The sequence below is a fragment of the Lygodium microphyllum genome, chromosome 19 (genome assembly GCF_053477565.2).
Source record: "Lygodium microphyllum isolate KBCC chromosome 19, Lygodium_microphyllum_v1.1.10, whole genome shotgun sequence".
Taxonomy (NCBI): Eukaryota; Viridiplantae; Streptophyta; class Polypodiopsida; order Schizaeales; family Lygodiaceae; genus Lygodium; species Lygodium microphyllum.
The window spans coordinates 101,846,958-101,870,759 of NC_141153.1; the positions used below are offsets into that span (position 1 = coordinate 101,846,958).

The 23,802-nt window shown below is 45.8% G+C and overlaps 1 protein-coding gene across 8 annotated transcripts in view; it reads right to left on the reverse strand.

Annotated features, from left to right (window-relative positions):
* The window catches only part of LOC148020216 (uncharacterized), a 135,776-nt gene that overhangs the window by 26,363 nt on the left and 85,611 nt on the right, over positions 1-23,802 (reverse strand). For all 8 annotated transcript variants that reach the window (XM_087700533.1, XM_087700537.1, XM_087700531.1 and 5 more), the window contains one exon: positions 2,472-2,628. In XM_087700533.1, coding sequence (XP_087556659.1) covers positions 2,472-2,628 — 157 coding nt within the window. The remainder of the gene's footprint in view (positions 1-2,471; positions 2,629-23,802) is intronic.

A 23,802-nucleotide genomic window follows, 5' to 3' on the forward strand; every position in this document is an offset into this window, starting at 1 on the left:
CCTGGTGTGAGACCGCGGACTACAAGCTTGCCCAAAAGGGCCGGACTCTGATACTCTGGGTCGATGATTCCAAGCCCTCCCTTTGAGACCGATGTCGTATGACGGTTGCCCACGCTACCTTGGCCCAGGAGTCCCTGGAACCGTCGGACCCGGCATAAAGAAAATTCCGCACAAGGCGGCAAAGCTGCACTACATAGGACGCGGACAAGCACCAACACAAGGCAATGTACCAGCCTATCGCTAGGAGGACCTGGTTAACCACCAGGGCTCGGCTTGCTAGGGAAAGGCGAGCAGTACTCCAATAAGCCAGCTTTCTCTGAACAGAGTTGAGGACTAGAAGAAACTCCTGGGCAGGAGTGACGTCAAGTCCCGTCTGGAACCCTAAGTAAGAGACAGTCTGCCCTCTGCACACCCACCTGAATCCCAAGTGGACACCCCACTCCGTGCTCGAGTTTGGGTCCATAAGAAAACCAACCGAATTTCGCCAATTGATTTTCGCTCCCGCTATAATGCAAAACACCTCGAGAGCTAGTAGTCTCACTCTTTCCAGCATCAACTCATCGTCCTCTATGTATAGTGTCGTATCATCTACAGACTCTGAGTCTAGTAGCTCTGTCTCCTCTCTCACAGGAAGTCGGAGGCTACGTAACCCGCTCACACGTGACTTGAGGAAGTAAGAAATCGCCTTTGCAAAGAGTAGGAACATATATGGGGCCAGAGGGCAGCCCTGCCGGACTGATCTCTCCATCCGAAACTCCTCCCCTCTCCTACCACCTGTGAGAACCCTGCTGGTAGCCGATCTGTAAAGTGCCGAGACCCCGCGGATCCATGCTTGGGTGAAGCCCAAGCTCACCATGGTACCCTCTAAGAAGTCCCAGTCAACCCTGTCATAGGCTTTCTCGAAATCGAGCACTAGTACCGCCAGTCCCTAACCACTGTGTTGGGCCCACTCTGTCGTCTCAAAGAAGGAAGACGTTGTCAAGGATGCTCCTATCCTGGACAAAGCCTGTCTGTGTGTCATGAATGATGTCTGGAAGCACAAGGCGGAATCGCTTACCAATCATCTTGGCTAGTGCCTTATAGGCCACTGACAACAGGGTGATCGGTCTCCACTGGGAAAGTTCCAACTGGTCTTCCCCTTTGGATAGGAGACTAATAAGACCTGCCGATAGACTTCTTGGCATCCGGCCTGAGTTGAAGATCTCCTGGAAGGCCAGCAATAGAGGGTCCTTCACCACCTCCCAAAGATAGCGAAGAAGGCCTTGGAAAGGCCATTCTCTCCCGAGCATTTCTGCCCATCCTTTGCGTGGAAAGCCTCCTCTAGTTCCTTCTCTGTGAATGGGGCTAGAAGGGAGAGTCCCATCTCCTCTGTGACGAGGGACGGGATGTGATCCCAGACCTGTTGTCTGCATCATTGTCCTTTGGCTAAGGCTGTCCTGCTGAGAAAGGCGTCTGTAGTAATCAGTGGCAATCCCCACCACCTCATTTGGGCTAGAGCGAATCCTACCATACTAGTCCCGGAGGCTGCGAATCTACTCTCCAGATGTGCGGGACTGATGCACGTGGAAGAACTCCCTGCACATCGTGTCCCTCTTCTATGCCCAAAAGGCTGCTGAAGAATTCTACCACGTCTCATCATATAAAACTCCCCTTGTCTCTTGAAGTCTTGGGTTCAAGAATTCTACCACATCTTTCTGGAGCACTTGCAGATCAAACAACATGCTAGTGGATTGGTTGGGCCTCATCTTTCCTTCTAGGGTAAAGTTCTGATATTAATTTGAGTCCAAATATTGCATCAATTCTCTCTTTTAGGGAGATGGGCTCTTTTGTTGCACTGTAAGCTCCTAGAAAGATGGTTGATTTTGATTTTTTAATGTTTGGTGCACCAACTCGAATATCTTGAAGTACATGAAGCATTTCCCAAACACTTTTGAGCAACTGCAGAGACCTTATTATCATTAAGGAACTTGCAAACAACTGAACTACCAAACTAGAAAGGATGCAACAAAGTCAGATGTGTGAGGAAACAGGCTTGTACAAACTAGCAAGCATCTGTGCAGAAAATATTCAGAATAACATAGCAATATGCTGACCTATTCTGACCCACCACCAGATGAATAGCATAATGCAAAACTCTCAAGCCTACCATCTTTGATAAGATGTCAGTCAACTGAAACAAAGAATGTAATTGTTGTTTGAAGGCTGCAATAAGCTCACTTTCTGTTCTGTGATTCATGCACTCATTCACACACCAGTCACCCACCCACATGAACACATGCATGCATACGCATCCAACACCCCCACCCACACAAAGCATCTTAAAGACCTGCCTGTACAGATGACCTCTTCAGCTTACGAGCTTACAGGTGGCTTTTTTTAGATATGTATTTCTTATATCAATTGGACATTAATGTAATGCATTTTGCCTACATTGATGAAGGTCAAAGTTCAAGTTGGAAGCAACAACTTACGGAAGTACCAACTCCGTATGCATTGTCGCAAACTGGAATCTAATGCAATCCGAAAAGACGCGACATGTGGTGAATTGACAACTATAATTTTCTTCAACCGGCTAGGATAGGCCTCTGCAAAAGCCCAAGTAACAGTACCACCCCAATCATGGCCTACCTACAAGACACAATGTTGTTTCTATGTTAAGCCTACCTAAAACAGACTATAGCTACACAATCTCTACATTCATGGTGTACTGAGCTCTTCCATACATGGCAAGCATTTCAATTGAATCATCAGAAAAGGTCACAAAAAGCAAAGCCAACCATTAACAGTGTACTTCTCTTGCATACATGGTAAACATTTCAATTGAATCATCATGGAAAGATGACAAAAGGCAAAGCAGGAATATGACCTCTCTAAACTTGATATTGACAATGCTTAACTATCACATTGTGAAGTCCACAAAATATGGGAGGTTCATGGTGCTAAAATAGATCAGTATGATGTCAAAGGAACAAGAACTTGTGATTCCAGACTTTGAGGGACACCTCACACTTTTCTTGAAATGATTTTGATCCACCTTGTGGGAGTGTGAATGCTCTCAAGAATGACAAATAATGAGAATAGGTTGCATTTACAAATCTGTGCAACTTCCTAAGTGCAGGGTCAAGAGAGAATGTACTCTAAGAGTGGTATCTTGTAAGCCCATACTCCATTAGTATTTCTTAGTCTCTACCATGGACCTTTTAGATAACCTGTGAACGCCATACAAGCTTCTCATGTATTCTTGCAATTTAGATCCAATCATTGACATGGTGGATATCTGATCCCACATAGGATCCATAAGAATATTTCTAGATGTGCCTTAACTATGCCTAGAGATGAGACCCTCTCTGATAACAACACTGCACTAACAAAACAAACCTTTTCTCATGGTTTTCTAAAGGAGTTTGGATGATAGCTTTTGTCCCACAATGTCAATATTCTTGTGCTTGCTAGCTTCCAAAAGCCTAGCATTGGTTTTGCTAAGATTCCTATTTCAATTTCACAATTTCATGTAGAAGAGAAGGATGGGATTTCTTCCCATCCAAAAAATTTTAGAGGGCCCTCCATCAGATAGCCTTCAGGGCACTTAAAAATTAATGATAGTGACTAGACTTGATTGATCATCTGGCTGTCATAGATCATTGAACTACCTCCACTCAAAGACCCTTTTGCAAATTTAGACAATGATTTTCCTTCAGATTAGCCCTATAAGGGACTTGTAACATACAATAAAAACAAGACAAAAAGGAAAGTCTATTATAAGGCCTGAGTGAATAAACAATCTGGAGGTCTATAATTCCAAACCATGTGTAACTCAAATAAGAGAGATCCCAGAATCCCAGATCCTAAGAAAAGCACCTCTCCTCCTCACGATCTCAAAGTCACTCCGTAGCCTCTCCCATCCCCTGTGGAGACTCCAGAGTGTGGACAATCTCTGCCCAACAAATCCTGAAGAGAGTCTTTGCAGTGAATGTGCCCAGTAAATCTATAGCTTCACAACATCTGGCGGTCGAAATAAACCAAACAATTATTTTGGCTATCAGCTCCAAATGTGTGAAAATCCCTCTCGGTCCACTCTACCTACACTTGTGTGGCTATCCTACTCAAAAGCTGACCAGAAATGAAATAGGAGCAACTCCCCTGAACATCCTCATAGCTGCAAGTCAGGCCTTTGTTGGTGATGCAAGCTATTGTTCTCAACATCATTTTGATAACCTCTAATCTGCTATGAAAAAAACATCCTGCAGGCTCTCCTCCATACCTCTTGAGCCTTGGGGCAATCCCATCCAAAAACCCATAATCCAAGATGAGATAGTTAATACATGGATTATTGTATGATCTATGTTTGGGTTGTAACTATGAGAGTGCACAATGGAAGAGAAACACAAACACAGAGAGAAGCAGAGACAGAGAGAGAGAGAGGAAGCAGACGATGAAGGAAGAATCCTGCACTGACTGAAGAAGAATGCTGATATGGGGATGGACTGATCAATCCCTGCACACAGCCCATAGTGTCAGTGAGAGCACCAAATCAGGCTGATGACGATGGTAGCACCAAGCACAGAGTGTCGGAGTGTGCACCTACAAATGGAAGACTGAAGATTGAAGAGTGTGTGTATGCCAAGTGGAGAATGAGGCTATAAATTGCCAAGAAACCCAAAATCTAGCCAACCATGCACTAGTAGGTGCCAAAAAGCTGGCCAACCAGCATTAAATGCAGGTCACTCTACACAAAATGCCAGAAAAAATAGGAAAGGTGGCAGAAAAATTCCAAATGACAATGACATCCTGCAAGTGTAGGCATACTGTGGAAAGCAAAAACTAGCCTATGAATGCACACAAGAAACCGACAACTAAAGAAAATGCACCTAAACTGCCAAAGCTCCCATGTCTCCATCAAACTCTGACAAGAGCTCACAACCAGGAGATGACAGACTGACATGACCAACATAGGTAGGCTAACACCCCCTCTCACATGCTCGGAGTGTCTGAAGACCCAACAACCTCATGTGACGAAGCATAGAAGCCTTGGACAAAGGCTTCGTGAAGAGATCCATTGCGTTGTCTGCCATGGAACAATTGACCACCGCTAACTCGAAATCCATGATCCACTCTCAAACATAGTGATATTGAATCTCTCTGTGCTTCATGCAAGTATGAAACATAGGGTTCTTCACTAGAGCTAGAGCACTCCGGTTGCCCACACACAACTCCGTAGGTCCAAGATGGAGAAAGCCAATCTTTGCCAACATGCGGCGAAACCAAACAGCCTCCATAGCCGTAGAACACAATGCACAATACTGTGTCTCTATAGAAGAGAGTACCACAGTAGGCTGCTTCTTACTGCTCCACGAGATAGCTCCCGATCCAAGGGAGGAGGCATAATATGTAGTGGACCGTCTCGAACCCACATCACCTGCCTACTCAGAATCACTCAAACCAGAGAGAGCAGCCCCCTCTCCATACATGATCCTATAGGATCGAGTCCTCTGTAAGTAACGAAGAATGCACAAGGCCACTCTCCAATGCTCCTGAGTGGAAATCTTCATAAAAGAAGACAACAAAGTCATAACAAAAAATTTATTCAGCCAAGTGCGAATAAGTTAGATGAGGGATCCAATGAGACAACTTTGGCAGGTGGCATCTATAAGGGGGGACTCCAATTACCAAAAGCTTGGACTCAGGGTCCATGGGGCATGAAATAAGCCAACAATCAGCCATACCAAACTCCATGAGAAGCTCAGTGATGTACATGTGCTAGGAAATAAAGATGTCCTGTGCCATCTAATAGATCTCCAAATCCAAGGAAGAAGTGTAGGTTCCCAAGATATGTCACGTCAAACTCCTGTCTCAAAATCTTCTGAGTACGATCAACCTCTTGAGTATAGCTCGTTGTGATGATAAGATTCACAGACAAGATGAGCAAAACACACCTATCACCCTCAACTTTGAAGTAGAGGTTGGGGTCGTGAGCCAATCAATGGAAGCCACTCTATAGAAAGAATCGATCAATCCTCTGGTACCAAGCTCTAGGGGCCTACTTCAGGCCATAGAGAGCCTTCCACAATCTATAGACGTGGTCCTCCTTCCCCTACACAAGAACACTTTGGAGGCTGTGAAACATAAATCTCCTCCTCAAGGATATCATTCAAGAAGGTAGCCTTTACATTCATCTGATAAATAGGCTAGTAGTGATGGGCTGCAAGAGCTAAGATAGCCCGAATAGTAGACATCCAAGCTGTAGGTGCAAAAGTCTCAAAATAGTCCAAATGTGCCCTCTATGCAAAACCCTTGGCAACAAGCCTAGCTTTGTGCTTGTCCAAGGAACCATCTGCAAGATACTTGGTCTTATAGACCCACTTCACACCTATCACCTTCCACTTTGGTGGACACATAACCAACTTCCAAGTTTGATTACACTCGATAGAATCAAGCTCCTCCTACATGGCTTAACACCAAATAGCCTATGCACGAGCCTCCTCAGTTGAAGTAGGCTCTCTCTCATGAAGAATCAATGACATAAGAGCATAGTTCACAAAGAGTGAACCATTCCGCTAGGCTTGTAAGCGAGTTGATTTGTGTGGGCTTGTAGAAAAAGTAGAAAAGTGTGAAACACTTGAATGAAGCTACGAGGGAGAATGAGTAGCCACCGGGACCTGCAATGCACCTATCTATGGAAGAGACCCCCCTTCACCAAGGTAAGGTAAATCCTCATCTAAAAAAGATTCCCTCTCTGATGGCTAAGAATCCCTAGAAGACTCCAGAGGGGAGGCTGAAGGGGTGAAAGTACATGGCGAAGAAGAAATAGTCACAATTGTCAAAGGTGGTAGGAAAGCCGGGGTAGAGGGTGGAGGAGGAGGAGGAGGGGAAGGAGCCGAAGACGAAGAAGGGGTACTAAGAGGCAATCTGGAAGAAATAAGAGCCACTAAGGGTGGGGGAGCATCAGTTGAGAATGAAGAATCACCTATAAGAGAACCATCAATAGGATCCTCCAAGGCCACAGCCTCATCGAAGATCACATCCCTGCTCACCTCAAGCTTCCGTGTTGTCGAGTCATAGAGGCGATAGCCCTTCGAGGTAGTGTTGTAGTCCACGAATATGAGCCTGCTCAACTTCGAGTCAAGCTTCATCTTCCTCTCCTTCTTGTCCACATGGACAAATGCATCACATCCAAAGATATGGAAGTAAGACATGGAAAGCTTTTGACCAAAGAAAGCCTCATAGGGAGTCCTCTCATGTAAGGCACAAGTCAGGGAGCGATTGTGGATATAAACCGCAATAGCCACCGCCTCACCCCAAAGGGTATAAGGAAAACCTCGATGCTCCAACATTAATTAGGCCATCTCTAGTATGGTCTGATTCACATGCTCCACTACACCATTCTCCAAAGGTGTATTCGGATGGGTATACTCCATCTGAATGCCATGATCCCTACAAAACTGAGAAAAGAGGTTAGAAGTAAACTCTCCACCATCATCTACTTGTATGCAACAAACTTTTGAAATTAGTTTGTCTCCACGAACACCTTCCACTTGCAAAAACGGGAGTATGTCTCGCTCTTGTACTCTTGAAAATAAGGCCACACATAACGACTAAAGTCATCGATAATCAACATCAAATACTTGTCCAATGGAGACCATGTCCATTGGTCCCTAAAGGTTGGTGTACACAAACTCAAGCTGTGTAGAAGCCCTCTAGAGACAACCTAGGGATGTAACTACCTATGTTGCTTGCCCCTCAAATAGATAGGGCGCAAAGTGTGAATAGGAGGAAAATCAAGAAGTCACTCCACCATCTTCTTCCAAGAATCCCATTGGTAGCGTCAGAATTTAGATGGCCATAACGAGCATGTTAAAGCAGCCCAAGCTCGTGGGAAGACCTCGTGGCAAAGTCTATGAGAGCGTAAAGCCCATCCTCTTGGAATCCTGTCCAAAGAACGACACTTAAAGACTCATTCTCTATCGGGTTTCACTCACGCCTATGCTCACAAAGGAGTGTCGGTGATCAGTAGGACATTGGGGAACTTTTTACTCTCGACACGAGAGGTTTTTTCCCCTAGACTTATTGTCTTCTTTCGTATTGTTTATGTTACACACTTACAGGTTTATGTTACACACTTACAGGCACTTATCGTGTTTGGGTGTGAACACCCCCTACAACCCTAAGGTTTAAGGGTTGTACTTTGTGCTTTCAGTTTACACTGTTTCGATCTATTGCATTGGGTGTCGTGCTTCACTCTCCACATTGTCTACTGCAACTCTTAGCTGAGCTTCGATCCTCTTGCCCTCTCACATTTGGTATCACAGCAAGGTTCAACTCTACTCAGCCTCCGAGAGTTCCCGCTCAGTCCAGCTCTATCTAGTGGAAGACCGCCAGTGCTGCCCGTCTCCTACAGCAGGTCCGCCACCTGTACCGCCAAGTCCACAGCAACGCCAGGTCGTCCTGCACCACCAGGCTCACGCTGCCCGCTAGTCTGCCTAGGGATACCGGCCGTCAGCAACCACGCCACCCGCCACCCTTTGACTTGCCATCCGTGCCTTGTACCACTGGCCACGCCACCCACTAGCCCGCTTGGAAGAGCCGCAAATCTACACCCTCTCACGTGGACTCTGCCACCCGCTTGTGGCAGTGCTCGCCTATCTCCAACTCACCATCACTGCTCACCTGTCTGCCATGAAGCACCACCAACCTGCAACCACCCGCCTCCATCGCTGCCCCTGCCACTTCATGCCCTGTGCTAGTGCTTCCCTGCGTCCTACACTCGGCCTCCAGCGCGCCATGAGCCTCTTTGGATAGAGGTAAAAGTTTTTTTTAATTATTTTATTCCAGATTCACCTCTGGACAAGGGTAGGCACAAAAAACAGAGTACGTGACACGATTGATGTAAATTTCTTGGCAAATAAGTCAAGAATTTTAGGGCTTTTGGGATTTTTGAAGACATTGGCACATGTACTACAGTCTAAGTCAAAGATAGACTGTTTTGGACAATTTTGAAGCAAGAAATTTTGGGGTTTTTGCTCATACAGTGTTGTTGAACATTGAATGTTGGACTGTGTGCATTGCAGACACTTTTGACAGAGTGTACCTCAGTGTACTAATTGCAGCAAGCTATTTGCTTTAATTTCTGGAAATTTTGAAGATTTCTAAGTTGCTTCATCTTGGACATTGCTCTTTTGCCTTCTCTTGGTATTGATTATCATGGCAAATCAGGGAGGAGATGTATTTACCTATGTATCCAAGGAGGACAAATTGGATGGTAACAACTACTCACTTTGGTCCTTCATGATGAAGAATGTGCTTGTTGTGAAAAATCTTTGAGACTATGTCAATGGAGAAGAAGTTAGGCCCGGAGTTGTGGCTCCTGCTACTCCTCCTCTAGGAGGACGTGGACAACGGGCACCTCAGCCCATTCAGCCTGCTCCACTTCCCCAAAGATCAGCAGCTCAAAAAGCATGGGATACACGGGATGCACAGGCTTTGTCGCTGATTGCATTGGCAATTCACTGTCCATCATCCCTCACATTCGTTCTGTATCTTCTTCACGAGAAGCTTCGCTAACTTTGGAGCAGATGTTTGCTAGTAAGAATGAGACTCGCATCTCTTTCTTAAAGAAAGAGCTTGAGACATTGAAAATGGATGACGGTGATTCTATCCAGGATCACTTGAATAAAATTCAAGACTTGCATGAGCAACTTATGAATGTCGATTGAGTACTATTCAAATGCATAACTAATATCTACTACATTGAACTCATTACCTCCTTCGTACTTGGCTTTTCATACGGTCCTAAACCTCACCTATGTCTTTTCTTCAATTAGTCAATTTGCTTCTAGAGGAGGAGCAAACAAGAAGAAATAGTGGTGTAGATATCATAGCCTCTGAGCAGGCTTTTATGGCAAGACAGAAGGGCAAATGCAGCCAAGTAAAGAATGCTACGCAGAGCTCTGGGACTTCAAGCACTTCACAGGGTAATAAAAAACAAGGGGGCACGCAAGCCAAGAAAGACAAATGCCATTATTATAAGAAGCCACACCACTACATCACTGAGTGTAGAAAGCGCATCTCCAAGGAAAAGAAAAAGGAGTCAAGGATGCCTGTTTCTAATGCTCCTTCCACTGCTACTGAGTCAACGTTCTTTGTTACAGACAGGAACTATTGCTTTTACACATGCAATTATGACTCTTCTTGGACTAATAGAGCATTTAGCTCTACTTAGGATGCAACCACTTGGTTTTTTTACAGTGGTGCTTCTACGCACATCACATCTCACAGAGCTTTATTTGCTTCCGTTGGTGCATCTCCAGTTGGCAAGTCTTTACAGTGTGCCAACAATGCATCATACCCTGTTCGAGGTATTGGGGAGATTGCGCTCCATAGTTACCTGGAACGGGGAACGGGAACGGGAACGGGGGGGACGTCCAAGGTGGGGGAACGGGAACGGGGGGAACGACACATGTCTTAAGTGCCCCAAATATGCCCTGCATGACCAATTTGCCCCAAAGAATGCCCCTCTAATTGCCCCAATACCCCTCAATGTTCCGAATTGACTCGAATGTCCCAAAATTGACTCGATTACCCCCATAGCTCCAAATTGCTCTGAATTGCCCCAATTATTCTAGTTTCCCTTGAAATTAGACAATATAAATGGATGATTACCTTGGAATTGAGAATAGGCTGAAATTTGATTGTGATTTGCAAGAGTTCATAATGCATCAAATTTGAACTTTGCATGGACTCCTGATTGGCTTGTGGGTTGTCTTGACACTTTGAATATTCAAAAAGAAAGAGAGAGAGAGAGAGAGAGAGAGAGAGAGAGAGAGAGAGAGAGAGAGATTAGTGAGAGAGAGAGAGAGAGAGAGTAAAGAAGAGAGAGATTCTGAGCTCGTCGAGGTCGCGATGAAGCCGCCTGCGTGTCCCGCCCTGCCGTCGACCGGATGACTGTCGCCCCTGCCCGCCATCGTTCCTGCTCGCTGTCGAGTGTCACACCAGCAGCTCCTGCTCGTCGCGGTCCTGTTCGCCGTCAGAAGCCTGTCGCCTATCAGACGACTGCCTGCCCCTGTCGCCTGTCAGACGCCTGTCCTGTCAGACGACTGCCTGCCCCTGTCGCCTGTCCTCTCGCCCGCCCCTGACGACTGCCCGCCCTGTCCTGTTAGACGACTGCCTGCTCTGTCGCCTGTCCTCTCGCCCGCCCCTGACGATTGCCTGCCCTGTCGCCTGTCAGACGCCATCGCCTGCCAGACCTGTCCGCCCTCGCCTGCCAGACCTGTCCGCCCTCGCCTGTCGGACGCCACCCTCGCCTGTCGGACGCTGCCCTCGCCAGTCAGCCGCTGTGGTCATCGCCCCAGGTAACACATCGTTTGTGGCAGCGTCTCGCAGGGCGCACTGATCTTTTCTTCCTCTCAGCGAGAGGCCGTATCCTCTGTTCGTGCCTGAGCCTACGCCTCTGGGTTCTGCGACCTGCACACGGAGACAGTGCAGCCTTGCCTTTCCATAGACACCGAGAGAGAGAGAGAGAGAGAGAGCGAGAGAGAGAGCGAGAGAGAGAGAGAGAGAGAGAGAGAGAGAGAGAAGACAGCAGTATGGCTGGCCTGGATATGGATTTTCTAGACCGGACGGTGGCAGCCCTTGGCCCTGATTCCGATACAGAGGAGCCGGAGGATATGGTGCCCTGCACGGAGGAGATGCCTCCGGGTTCTGAACTGCCGCCTGCGGGCAAACGCTCCAAGCATACTTCTGACGCGCCAATGGGTCCTCAGGAACGTTCCTATGCGCAGATTGCCTCTGATCCTGTGGATTCGCAGGAGATTGACTGGGGAACGGCCGTTCCAAACAGGGAACGGCAAGGGGAACGGTAGGGAACGGCAGGGAACGGTAGGGAACGGCCTTGGGAACGGCAGGGAACGTTTCCTGGCCGTTTCACCTCCTCCAAGGGTCTGGAACGCGTTAAACCGTTCCTACAGGCTGGAACGGCCGTTCCCTGTTTCTATGTTGCGCTCACAGCCATTGATGGCTCTATTCTCCATCTACAAGATGCTTTGTTTGTGTCAGGTATAAAGAAGAATCTACTCTCTATTTTTTCTTTGATACATTGTGGATTGCATGTCACTTTTGATGATGACAAATGCATGCTGAGAGATAAGAAACACATGACTTTGGTCTTGACTAGCACTTTATGTGATGGGTTATATGAGTTGGATGCTCTTTCAGTTGATCAGCCAGCATATTTGGCATCCACTCTTACTCCTGCTATGTTACAGGCGAAGTTATGGCATGCTTGGATGGAGCATGTGAACTATGGTAGCTTGATGCTATTATAGCGTACACATATGCTAGATGGATCACCTCTTATGGAGAGACCTCCTGAGCATTTGTGCGAAGGATGTGTTATGGGAAAATGCATCGTTTCCCCATGATGTTGCTTTTAAAGCCACAACCAGGTTACAGTTAGTACATTTAGATGTATGTGGGCCTATACAGACAAAGTCCTTGGGTGGATGTTGCTCTTTTGTGAATTTTATTGATGACTTTATACGCTTCTGCTAGGTCTATTGTTTAGTGAAAAAGTCAGAAGTGTATGATGCATTCTTGGCTTTTGTAGCACTTGTTAAGAACCAATCTAGCTGTAAAATAAAGACTCTGCGTTCAGACCGAGGGGGGAAATATATGTCCTCTATGCTGAATTCCTTTTTGAAGCAAAAGGGCATTGTTCATCAGTTCACTACTACCTATACTTATAGACCCAAAGACCATATAGAGCCAAAAGCACATTATAGATCTATCACTGGGCTGAAATCTAGAGTAAGTAGTTCAAGACTTGGCTACAAACGGTTCTTTAGATCACGCATGGTATTTAGCGTAACGGCCCTGCAGGCCGGGGGGACTGCCCTCCCCCCGGACCCCCGCAGAGGAGGCTTTGCTCCCTCCACACCTCTCCCAAGTAGGCTGGAGAGAAAACGCGCGACGTGACAGGTCCTCCAAATTAGATCCTAGTGTAGTAAGAGCTCTGCAGAAGCATAGATCCTCACTTGCAAAACAGCAGCCAAAAGCCCATACCCGAACAAAGACTGACAGAGACCCTAGAACCTCATTGGGCCAATCTAGCCAACAAGGGCAGAAAGCCCATACTACAAGAATACGTATAGGTTGCATTCGGACTGCATCTGGTCAAAGCGCAATCCAACAACATCAAGCTACAACTGCGAGGATGATTGGACATGATAGCCCTAACGATAGATGCACCTTGAACGGCACTGCACAGACGACCCAAGACATCAGTGGAGAATCCACATCTGGTCGTGCAGTTGGGGACTCAAAGACATGTATCAGAAGGCTTAAATTTATAAGCCAAGACCCGAAAGATGAAGACATAGTACCGTTTGCTTATCTTAGGGTCAAACTCACCGCAAAAAGAGAGCATAGTGTCGATGCTCTCATCGATGAAGGAGCAGATTTTAATATCTTGACCTATGAAGTATGGACCCTACTAGGCCAACCAGAGCTCACACCGACTAATGTAACTCTTAGTCCTTACGGGGGACACCCACAAGCACTTATAGGGAAGTGCAAAATCCTTGCAACTATTGAAACTGAAAGCTTACCTATCCTATTTCATGTTCCTCTAAATAGTGCTAATGGTGGAAAGGAAACCCTCCTAGGACGACCCTTCAAAAGGGCGACAAAGTGCGAGGCCGGTTATGTAGCACAAAGGATACACTTCACACAACCGGGTGTGAGGATAATCACAGCCTTTAGGGAGGGTGACCTCATCAAATCTGAGGAAGGATAAGGAACATTTTGACATACCAAGCAAGTCTAGTGATGAGAGCAAGGACTTGTTAGAAGAGTTGATACAAGCACATGTGGAACAAAGAGAACCAGTGAGCGAGGCCATGCTTGAAACAAGGTTAGGAGACAAATACCAAGGACAGTCTTTGGACTTACAAACATCGTAGAATACCACAAAAGAAGCCCAAGCCTTATAGACGAGGATATAGATGGAGAGCCAGCCCAACGCCACGATGGATATCCAAAGCATTGCTACATGCTCAAGGGTATTATGCAGGTAACCGATGGATTTGAGAGCCAAAGCCCCCTATTAAACCACCTCTATCAGCTGAATCGTATCAAAACCGAAGAAGCGAAGGAGAAAATCTAAACGAAAATTCAAGTCTCGAGTCAATAACATTGGAGTGACTGAGCCCCTCACAATTGAAATCAAGAAATCAAATAGGACTAGTCGAAAGGTAGATCCTCAGCCTAGTGTGCTTAACGGGCAGATAACAGACGTAGCCGTGGAGTGTGCACAAAAGCCACTAGTGCCCAAGGAGCCTTTGACTTCCCAAGAGGATAATGAGCACCACCGGCGCAATGTTGCTCATGATTAGGTTGATTTCTCAACAAAGAAAATGGCATAATCGTCTAACAGCCACGAGCAAATCCTCCACCCACTGCCAAGTCCACCTAGGAGTCCCAAATCTCCTACATCCTCTTTCCCTAATCGGATACAGGAAGCACAACAACAGTCGTCAAGTGGGGGTTGCCTAGGAGGTGGCGAGCGATCACCCTCACCAAAAGATCACGTAGAGGAGCCTGTACGCCAATACTATAGAGTTACAGATACTGGTGGTATCTTCCATGATGATGAAGGAAGGGATGTAATGGCGTATATGAGGAGCGTCGTGCATGCGACGTATAAAGATTGTTTCGTTTACTTCAAGAATCAGAAAAGCGGCTTGTGGCAGGAGGTGTTGAGGGCAGTCCATAGGAGGTACCTAAATCCTGAGGGTCAGCGATTCTCGGATGATTGGGGATGCACAAAAGTGAGGGATTTGCTTCACAACAAAAGATCCCACCTCATGACACGCGCCAGGGAGTCACTGCGGAGACAAGAGGAGGGGCGTGGAGCCTATAGCCAACCATCTATGTGTCACCGCATAGAGTGGAAGAAAGCCAAGAAGAAAGCAGCAGAGAAAGTGAAGAGTCGCCAGCACGCAGAGGCGCGACGCATCCAAATGGAAACCATGGGATCGTCGCATTATGGATCGGGCAGTGGAGAGTCATGGGCAGAGTTTGTAAGTATATTTTGATTTTTAGTTTTTTAAAATTTATATTTTTTTAAATTCTTTATATAATTTGTTCTGATACATTGTGTCTCATAATTGTTTGTATATATCATAATTGTTTTGCAGACTACTATCGTTGGTAGGATACCTACTCCTAGAGAGGTAGGTTACCATCGAGGCCATAACCGCGCAGCCACATGGCTTCACTTCTATGAGGAGGGTCTCATCACTGAGGAGCAATACAACCGGGCTATGAGGATTTGACATCCAGAGGAGTTATATTTTTCTGACTTTCCTATTAAAAGTATGGCTAATTATAACTTTTTCTTTGCAATTGTACGTCAGCAACCTTGATCTTTTGTGTGTGTAGGCGAACCCCGATGTGAAGCATAGCGAGGAGGGGGATAGCGACGCTAGTAGCGATGGTGGTGCTAGCGAAGATGTTTCTTCTTCAGATTCGTAGAGGAGCACCATACCTCCTCTATGGCCTTGTTTCCTTGTTTTTCTATCATCCATCTTTGAGCCTACTTCTTGCGGCCACGCTTTAGGTCGCAAGCACTTAAACACCCTTAGCTCTCAGCCTAAGGATATGCCTGTGCGATCCACCATGACTAGCTCACTGATGCTTGATCTGCACAAGTGAATGCGCAAAGGGCAACAAAAGACACGACCACTTCTAATCTGCTTAAGGACTTGACACCGCAATCTACCAATAGTGGCCAATCCACTGAACTAGCCGCTACTACTTCCAATCAGAAATCACAGCAGTCACTGCCTTTGGCCATGAAGATGCCCCTTGCGGAACATGTCCTCAGCAATTCACCTGCAGAAGAGATGTTGCAACCAACATCCTTGACACCTCCATCACTTCCGAAGCACCTAAAGCCTAGGCTTGAGGAGAAATCTCTCAAAGATTTGGCCAAGGAGATGACACATCTGACCAATGAACCAGAGATGAAGTGCCTGATGAAGCTTGATTACAAGCTGACAGCCATCACAAGTGCATACGTCCTAGCTGCCGCTGAAGAAGTCATAAAGGACATCCCAAAAGCCAGAGCTAGAGAATTACACTTGATACCCTCACTCTATACTACTCAATGTGTGACAAACAAGGAAAAGCTCAAAGCAATCAAACGAAAAGGGAAACGACAAGGTGACTTTGTGCAGAAATGGTACTCTAATCAAAGTTTGGTCGCCAAAATTGGCCACCGACTAATGACACTCGCTGAGCAAAGGAAAGCCCTTTGGACATCAATACATGATTCCACATACGTTGCTCCAACCTCATTAAGAGTATTGGTAACTGTCCATGAGGTCCAGCTTTCTGCCACTGTCCAAAAACATCCCTTGTACAATAAACTACTTCTAGAAGAAGATCTACACGTGCCTAGTAGGCTAGGAGTAAGGAGCATGGTTCTTGATGTTAGTGCATATGTCTTTTGCCTCACTCAAGATCCTGCAATCCCAGATCCTTATGCTTCCCATCAATACAATCCTGACTTCTTCAGTTGGTTCCGTCCAAGCCTACATGACAAGAACCCTAAACTATCTCTTGGTTCTACACAAGAGTTACTCGAGCCTCCTGAGCAAGAGAAAAACAGCTCTAAACACAACACTCACTCTGATAAAAAGCAATAGAGGCATGTTCCAATGGGTAAGGACAAGATTCTAGAGCAAACGCCTGATCAGGAGCAATAGCCAATGTAATTGGATGAGAGGCTAAACAGAAGGGAATTAGTTAAAGAGCTAGACTCTCCAAAAAGAGAGGTAGTTGTACCCTCACAACCTAGCGAGGCTGTTCAACAGGCCACAGCTATGTCCCATGAGGACACACTAGAGAAAGAGAATGCTAAGATCCGACCAAGCATATCAATGGCTGACCTGGTTCACGATCTTGAGTCTTCAAGGGATACACCTCAATTGCCTAAGAAAAATAGGATAAAACAACGAAAACAACGGCAGTTGCATGTGGTGGTAGACGCCAAGAAGATCGAGACTAAGAGCACTGAAGAGCTGAGAAATAAAACATAAAGTCCACAATGAACCCATCGCTATCTCTCCTAAAAGTAGTGAAACCTCAAACGTATCCATGTGTTCTGAGAAGTCAAAGCAACCATTACCATCAACGGTTGCTTGCAACACTCAATCCATAGACAACAAGACTTGCATTCACCAATCAAGAGTGGATACAACATTGTCACAACATGATAACAAATCTATACCAGCCACATCCGAGGAGAACCACGACGCAAGAGCAACAAAGCCCCAGGAGAAACATGAAAACCCCGAGGATATAGGCAATCCTAGCATTGACCAATCTTGCTCATCTAGGCCCGACCCCCCAACTATGCTAAAGCCTAGAGAAACTCCTAGAACTTTGCATGAGATAGCAACCGAGAAAGCCTTCATAGAACATAGAAGTGTCACAGAGTGCTTGATTGAGTTGGACGCTAAACTCAAACTATTCGCACGTGTCTACATCCTGGCAGACATGGCCACATTCCCTAGGGAGCAACTTGAAGAATACTTACCAGGTCCTCTATCCTGGGAAGAGCAAGAATATCTTAACGACCACTATGACACGCTCCTACGTAAGCGCATGCAACTCATCTCTGACGAGAAGGCCGATGAACTATGCTGAACTATGACATTCAACAAAGTGCTTTGCCAACCAAATCTCTTAGAGATAGAGCAACCAAAGCGAAAATCAGAGGGTCGAAGTCAATTTAAAAAACATTGGTTTGAAAACCAAGTTACAATAGCCGAACTAGGAGCTCAGATTATGACGGTCTCAGAGGAGCGATTGGCCAAATGGCGGCCTCAAAGAGACCCAACCTATGTAGCACCAACTTCCCTTCGAGTACTGACTGCCATTCGGAGTATGGACTTAGCCGGAACTAGCCACGAAAACTCTCTGGTTGATAAGATTCTCACTGAGGAGGAGCTACATGTTGCGAGTAGACTCGGACAAGGTACAATGCTACTCGATGTTGCAAAATATCTGTTGTTATTGAGTAGGCTGCCACAAGTACTGGATGTATGTGCCACACTCCAGTACAATCCTGAGTTCTACAATTGGTTTTTATCCTCACAAAGTGACATGGATGCATAAATTGTACATAAATAAACAATGTGTTTTGTGACTGTGTATAAATAATACCAAAAAAAGCAAGGCAAGCACACACACAAGCAATGATAATCAAGCGCAAGTGATATGCATAAAAAACACCATGGGATTCAGATAAGTGATCTCTCTTTGAGCTGCACCTACTCATTATGGTTGAAGCATATGACTTGCATGTACTCTCAGGAGTTGCCAAGTGAATGCAGGATGACACAGGTCTCTGTACGAAAGCGTTCAATGTCCAAGTCACCACAAGACCACCAACCCCACAAAGAACCATTATGGAGAAAGCGATAAAATTTCCAAGAACAAAGAGCCATGACGGAAGCCCTACTTGCTGGAAGAGAAAATCACCCTTGCAAAAAGCACACATTGCATTTGAGCATGGCCCAAGGCATAGTCATTGGCTACTCTCTCTTTCTTGGCCAAACTCTACATCTGGGGTAAGATTAAGGTGGCAAGCTCCCATTCACAGTGAAAGAGCAAGCAAAGTACGGCTTGATAAAAATAGGGGGTTTCAGCTAGTTTATATTCAAACTTATCCTAAACCCAAAAGATGCCATCATGGAGAAGCCAACCGTAAAACAACTCCTAGACCAGTGCAGTCTACAGAAGTATGTAGAGAAGGCTAGGCAGGCTATCGATTACAGCAAGTGTGTAGAATTTCTGAGGAGCCTCCATGCCGAAAGAAATTGTGGCATGGCGACAGTAAGAAGAGGAAAAGAAGCTCATCAAGTAGAGGTGGAGTGGAGCCTTGCGATGGTGGAGAAGGCCCTGGGTTTAGCCACAGGAGTAGGACTAAGAAACGCCCAAGGAGGGATGTGCATAACATGCTGGGGGTGAGCCGCCACCAATCCGGGAACAAGAGGGAGACAAAGTCCACAAGGAACAGCAGGACAACATGGAGAGAGTTACTAATAAAAAGAAGAATGAGCAACCATCTCAACGACAAGAGAGCAAGAGAACAATCTGTGAGTAGCAAGGCTAAAAATTTGTCAAGTTAAGCGAAAAGTAAAAATCACACTCTCCAAATCCCCGTAAGAAAAGCTCGATCTGTCTCCAGGGAAGACAGAGAGCTGCAAAGGGCAGAGAAGGAATCAAAGACAATAAAAGAGGAGCTAAAGCAAATGCCACAAGAGGAGGAAGATTACTCACTGGCTTAGGAGTGGAGGAGCAAGATACTCCCCTAATCCCAATTGGCTGAACCTCACAAGAACTCTCCTTGCTAGGGGTTTGGGGAGCCAAAAAAGCAAAGGTAGCCACCTCAACAAGAGCCACTAGAGCTGGTCCACAAAGAAGAGCGTAACTCTAAATTAGATCGACAAAAGAAAGAGCGAGTATAGGAACCAAGCCCCCTCCGTGGCCACAAGAAGTACAGTCAGAAGAGAAAAGGGTTCCATGCCAAGCCTGCATTCCTTGGGTAAACCTCTTGGACCCCCTCGGAATGTAACTATTGTAGAGCATCAGGATGATGTCTAGCATGCTCCTCCCAATGCATCTCCAAAAAAAAAAAAAAAAAAAGTGCCAACAAACAAAGACCCACATAAAGAAAAAGGAAAGAAACAATGAGCTTTTCCATGTATATCAGAGTGCCACAAACACTGCACCTAGGGTTCCTCAAGTTAGGCATGTCCGGTGGCCTTGGTGAGCCGGCTCAGTGCCTAACCCCCTAGCCCTTAATGTCCCACCACTTCATACTTAGGGCACATCAAGGGCATGACACACCTAGGGAGTTTGTGCTCGCCTATGGTTAGATCTGTCTCCCTAAGTGACACCCACACCACCTCCCCTATACCAAACTAGGTCCTCAAATGTGGGACAACACCACAGGCTTCCTTGAGGTTCTGACCCAACTCCCAATTTCACTAGTACGGACACCATGCAACACTACACAATGAGATAGACGCACCCCCAGGTAGTGCACTTCCTTTTTCTTTTTAAGGTATACTCAACAATGGCGATCAACCACCGACATTGAAGGCCCCCACTACCCAATCAAATCTAATCTCGGCCTCCGCAATCTAATCTCGGTGTCAATGAGCTCAATTTTCCTACATCGTGTTGACAAAAGCACAGATGATGTCTCAAGAAGCCTTTAAGTGTAATTCTCTTCAGCATCGACAAATTTTTCCACCCCATTGAACCCTTGCTTTATCCACACACTGCTACAAGGAACCTAACCAACAGTATTCTAACTACGTACTATCTACGTATGCACGTGCACTCACATAATATTTGCATCACAATCTATACACAGTTTGGGTCCTCAAGTGCAGGACAATACTCTCAGCTTGTTAGAGTTCGACCTGTCTCCCAAACTAATCAAACTACGTCTTGTGCATAATAAGAAAACTAGTACTATCCCCAGGGAGAGACCACATATGAGAAGTTTTCAATTGCAAGTATTAAAGACTCCAACGAAAGTGTCAACGGCCCTTCATCAGCACTCAACTCTGAATTCTTATTCTTTATCATCATGCAAGCCCACCAAAGAATCGTCACCCGCAGAATCCCTAGAACACCAACACCTGTGACAGCCATGAGTGCAACTCCCAACAAAGAACAACCCTATCTTCAACTACAACCACCCTATCACCATCCAATCCTACCACCAAAGTACCACCAACGGCCTTCATCCGCACCACCACCACAACTCCTCCACGGCAAACCACAACAATCCCTTTCAACCATGTATTCGATGCATGCCACAGCCTGCTACCTACGACGGTGAGTGCCATGGGACTGGCACTCGTCTAGGACGGGGATACTGTTAACCCTCAAATGAACAAGGTAAAAAATACGGAAAATCTAAAGCAAAAGACAAGGCCAAGGCAAAAGGGAAACAGAAGACAAAGGCGCGCCAAGATGAATCTGGAAATACAAGAAGTGCAAAAAATTCCTAAATCAAGGGGAAAGGCGCATGAGAAAAAGCGCAAGTCAATACTTTTGTAAAAGAGTGCAAGGTGCACCATGATTTATTCTAAGAGTGTCGAGCTCTCACCCATGCAATTTGTAAAGGTAGATGGGCGGTTGGAAGGAAGCTAGGAGGATAGGAGGACAATGGGAAAAAGGGCCTAGGCCACGGCCGGCCATGTAAAAAAGGAGATGACCACCCAAAAGGAATTTAAGGTTTTGTATATAAAGTTGAAAAGTAAATGAGAAGCTCATTCTTGTGTGTGGCCAAAAGTAGCTCTCTTCTTCTTCTTCTTCTACTTCTTCTTGCTTGCTTGAGCTTGTGCTTGAGAGAGGGAATATGAGAGTGTGAGGGAGTGAGTGTGTGACGGTGAGGGGCCGTAGTGGTGGAGCTCTCCAACTTCTCCTCTCTTCTTCTCTTCTCTTCTTTTCTCTTCTCTTGCTCGTGGCAATGGAGCTTGGAGCGTGGAGCTTGCTTGAAGCTTGCACTTGGATCGTGGGGCTACCGAAGTGCTCGGAATAGGAGGTAACTCGATCGGACATGGAGGTAAGCTCACTACACCCGTAGAGATGGATAGCGTGCCGGCTATGTGAGAGGTAGCCATTAGTGCTCCGTTTGGAACGCTTGAAGCAATAAGCAGTCCGTGGGTCTTGGCGGTTGATCGCCTCTACACAAGGGTTTATGAACATCTCATTTCAATCTACCCTTTACGTATGTAAAGAGGGGGGATCCATGCTGATCATTTGTCTATATGTTGATGATCTTTTGCTTACGGAGACTCATGCTGATCAAATTTCAACATTTAAACAAAATTTACAGCAAACTTTTAAGATGTCAGAATTGGGGTCTTTGCATTATTACTTGGGCATTCAGTTCATACATGATGCTAGAGGTATTGATTTATCACAGTCAAGATACATTGGTAAACTTCTTGAGAAGTTTGGCTTACAAGATTACAAGCCAGTTTGTATACCAATGGAACCTAGACTAAAGCTGTCATTACATGATGACAGTGATTTGTTTGATATACACACATATGCTCCAGCTGTTGGATGCTTTATTTACCTACGCAACACTAGGATGGACATACAGTTTGCAGTTTCAGCCCTGCGCAGATATATGCATTAGCCACGCATGTCACATTGGCAAGCTGTTAAGCGTGTCTTTCGTTACTTGCAGAGGATACTCGATCTCTTGGATTGCTTTATGCCAAGGGAGGACCACTGCAGTTACATGCTTACAATGATTCTGATTGGGCTGGTGATTATGATTCACGTCACTCCACTAGTGGCAATTGTTTCTTTCTTGGCTCATCTTGCATATCTTGGCTTAGCAAGAAACAATCCACTATTACCAGATCGTCATGTGAAGTTGAATACAAGGTAGCTTTCACTACCACAATTGAATGTGTATGGATTAGACACTTGCTAGCTGATATGGGTGTATATGTTACGGAGCCTACTCCTTTGTTCTCACTGACAGTTAGAGTGCCATTGCAGTGGCACGGAACCCAGTGTTTCATGCACGCACGAAACACACTGAGATACATTATCACTTTGTCAGAGAGAGGCTACATGCAAGTGATATCAGCCTTGTTTATTGACCTACCACCAGTAATGTGGCAGACATCTTCACCAAAGCTGTTCCTCGTGACAAATTTGAAGCATTTCACAATGCTTTAAATTTGATCTCCTTTGGTGTGGCAGATGATCCTTGTACTTTTGGTCACTCTTCACTCCAAGGGGATTTGTTGGGTTTCACTCACGCTTGCGCTCACAGAGGAATGTCAGTGATCAGTAGGACACTGGGGCACTTTTTACTCTCGGTACGAGAGGTTTTTTCCCCCAGACTTATTGTCTTCTTTTATATGTGTTTATATTACACACTTACAAGCACTTATTGTGTTCGGGTGTGAACCCCCGCCTACAACCCTAAGATTCAAGGGTTGTACTTTGTACTTTCAGTTTACACTCTTTTAGTCTATTGCATTGGGTGTCGTGCTTCACTCTCCGCACTGTCTACTGCAACTCTTAGTTGAGCTTCAATCCTCTCACCCTCTCACATTCTCCACTATCACCGCATCCTGTGCAAAGACCACGTGGGTACCAAGCCGTGTAAGACCATGAACAAACAATAGGTTTTAAAAAAAACCGGTACATAGAGAACTTTGGCTAAAGAAAACTACCTATCTACTGGTAGTAAAGGAATAGTCCTCACTCCTGGGAGGCCCCACTGTCCATGAGCGAAGGCTTCTCCTGAGTGAAAGAAGTAAGAGCTATATCCTCCTTGGTAAATACATGCACAAAGACAGACTCTATTGTAGCGGAGGTGGCCCTTGTATCCTTCGAATCCTTCTCCTTTGGCTTTAATTGGGGGTACTTTTGCCAATACTTCTCTTCGAGATGAGTGTCCTTCCCAAAGTGTGGACCTTCTTCTTCTCCTCTTGCTTCTTGTCCTTGGCCTACACCTTCTTTTTCTTCCCTCCACCTATACTTGTAGTAAATGCCTTGATGGAGCTAAAACCACTAGCCCCAACCTCTTTGAGTCACTTGTCATGCTCCAAGACAAGCTTATCCCATAAGAGAGTCTCACAAGTCCTCCATGTTATAAGGTTGATGTAGAAGGCATCAAACCAAGGGAATGGCAGGTAAGTCAAAAGGATCATAGCCATGTCTTCAGAGGATATCATCCAACCAAGAGAG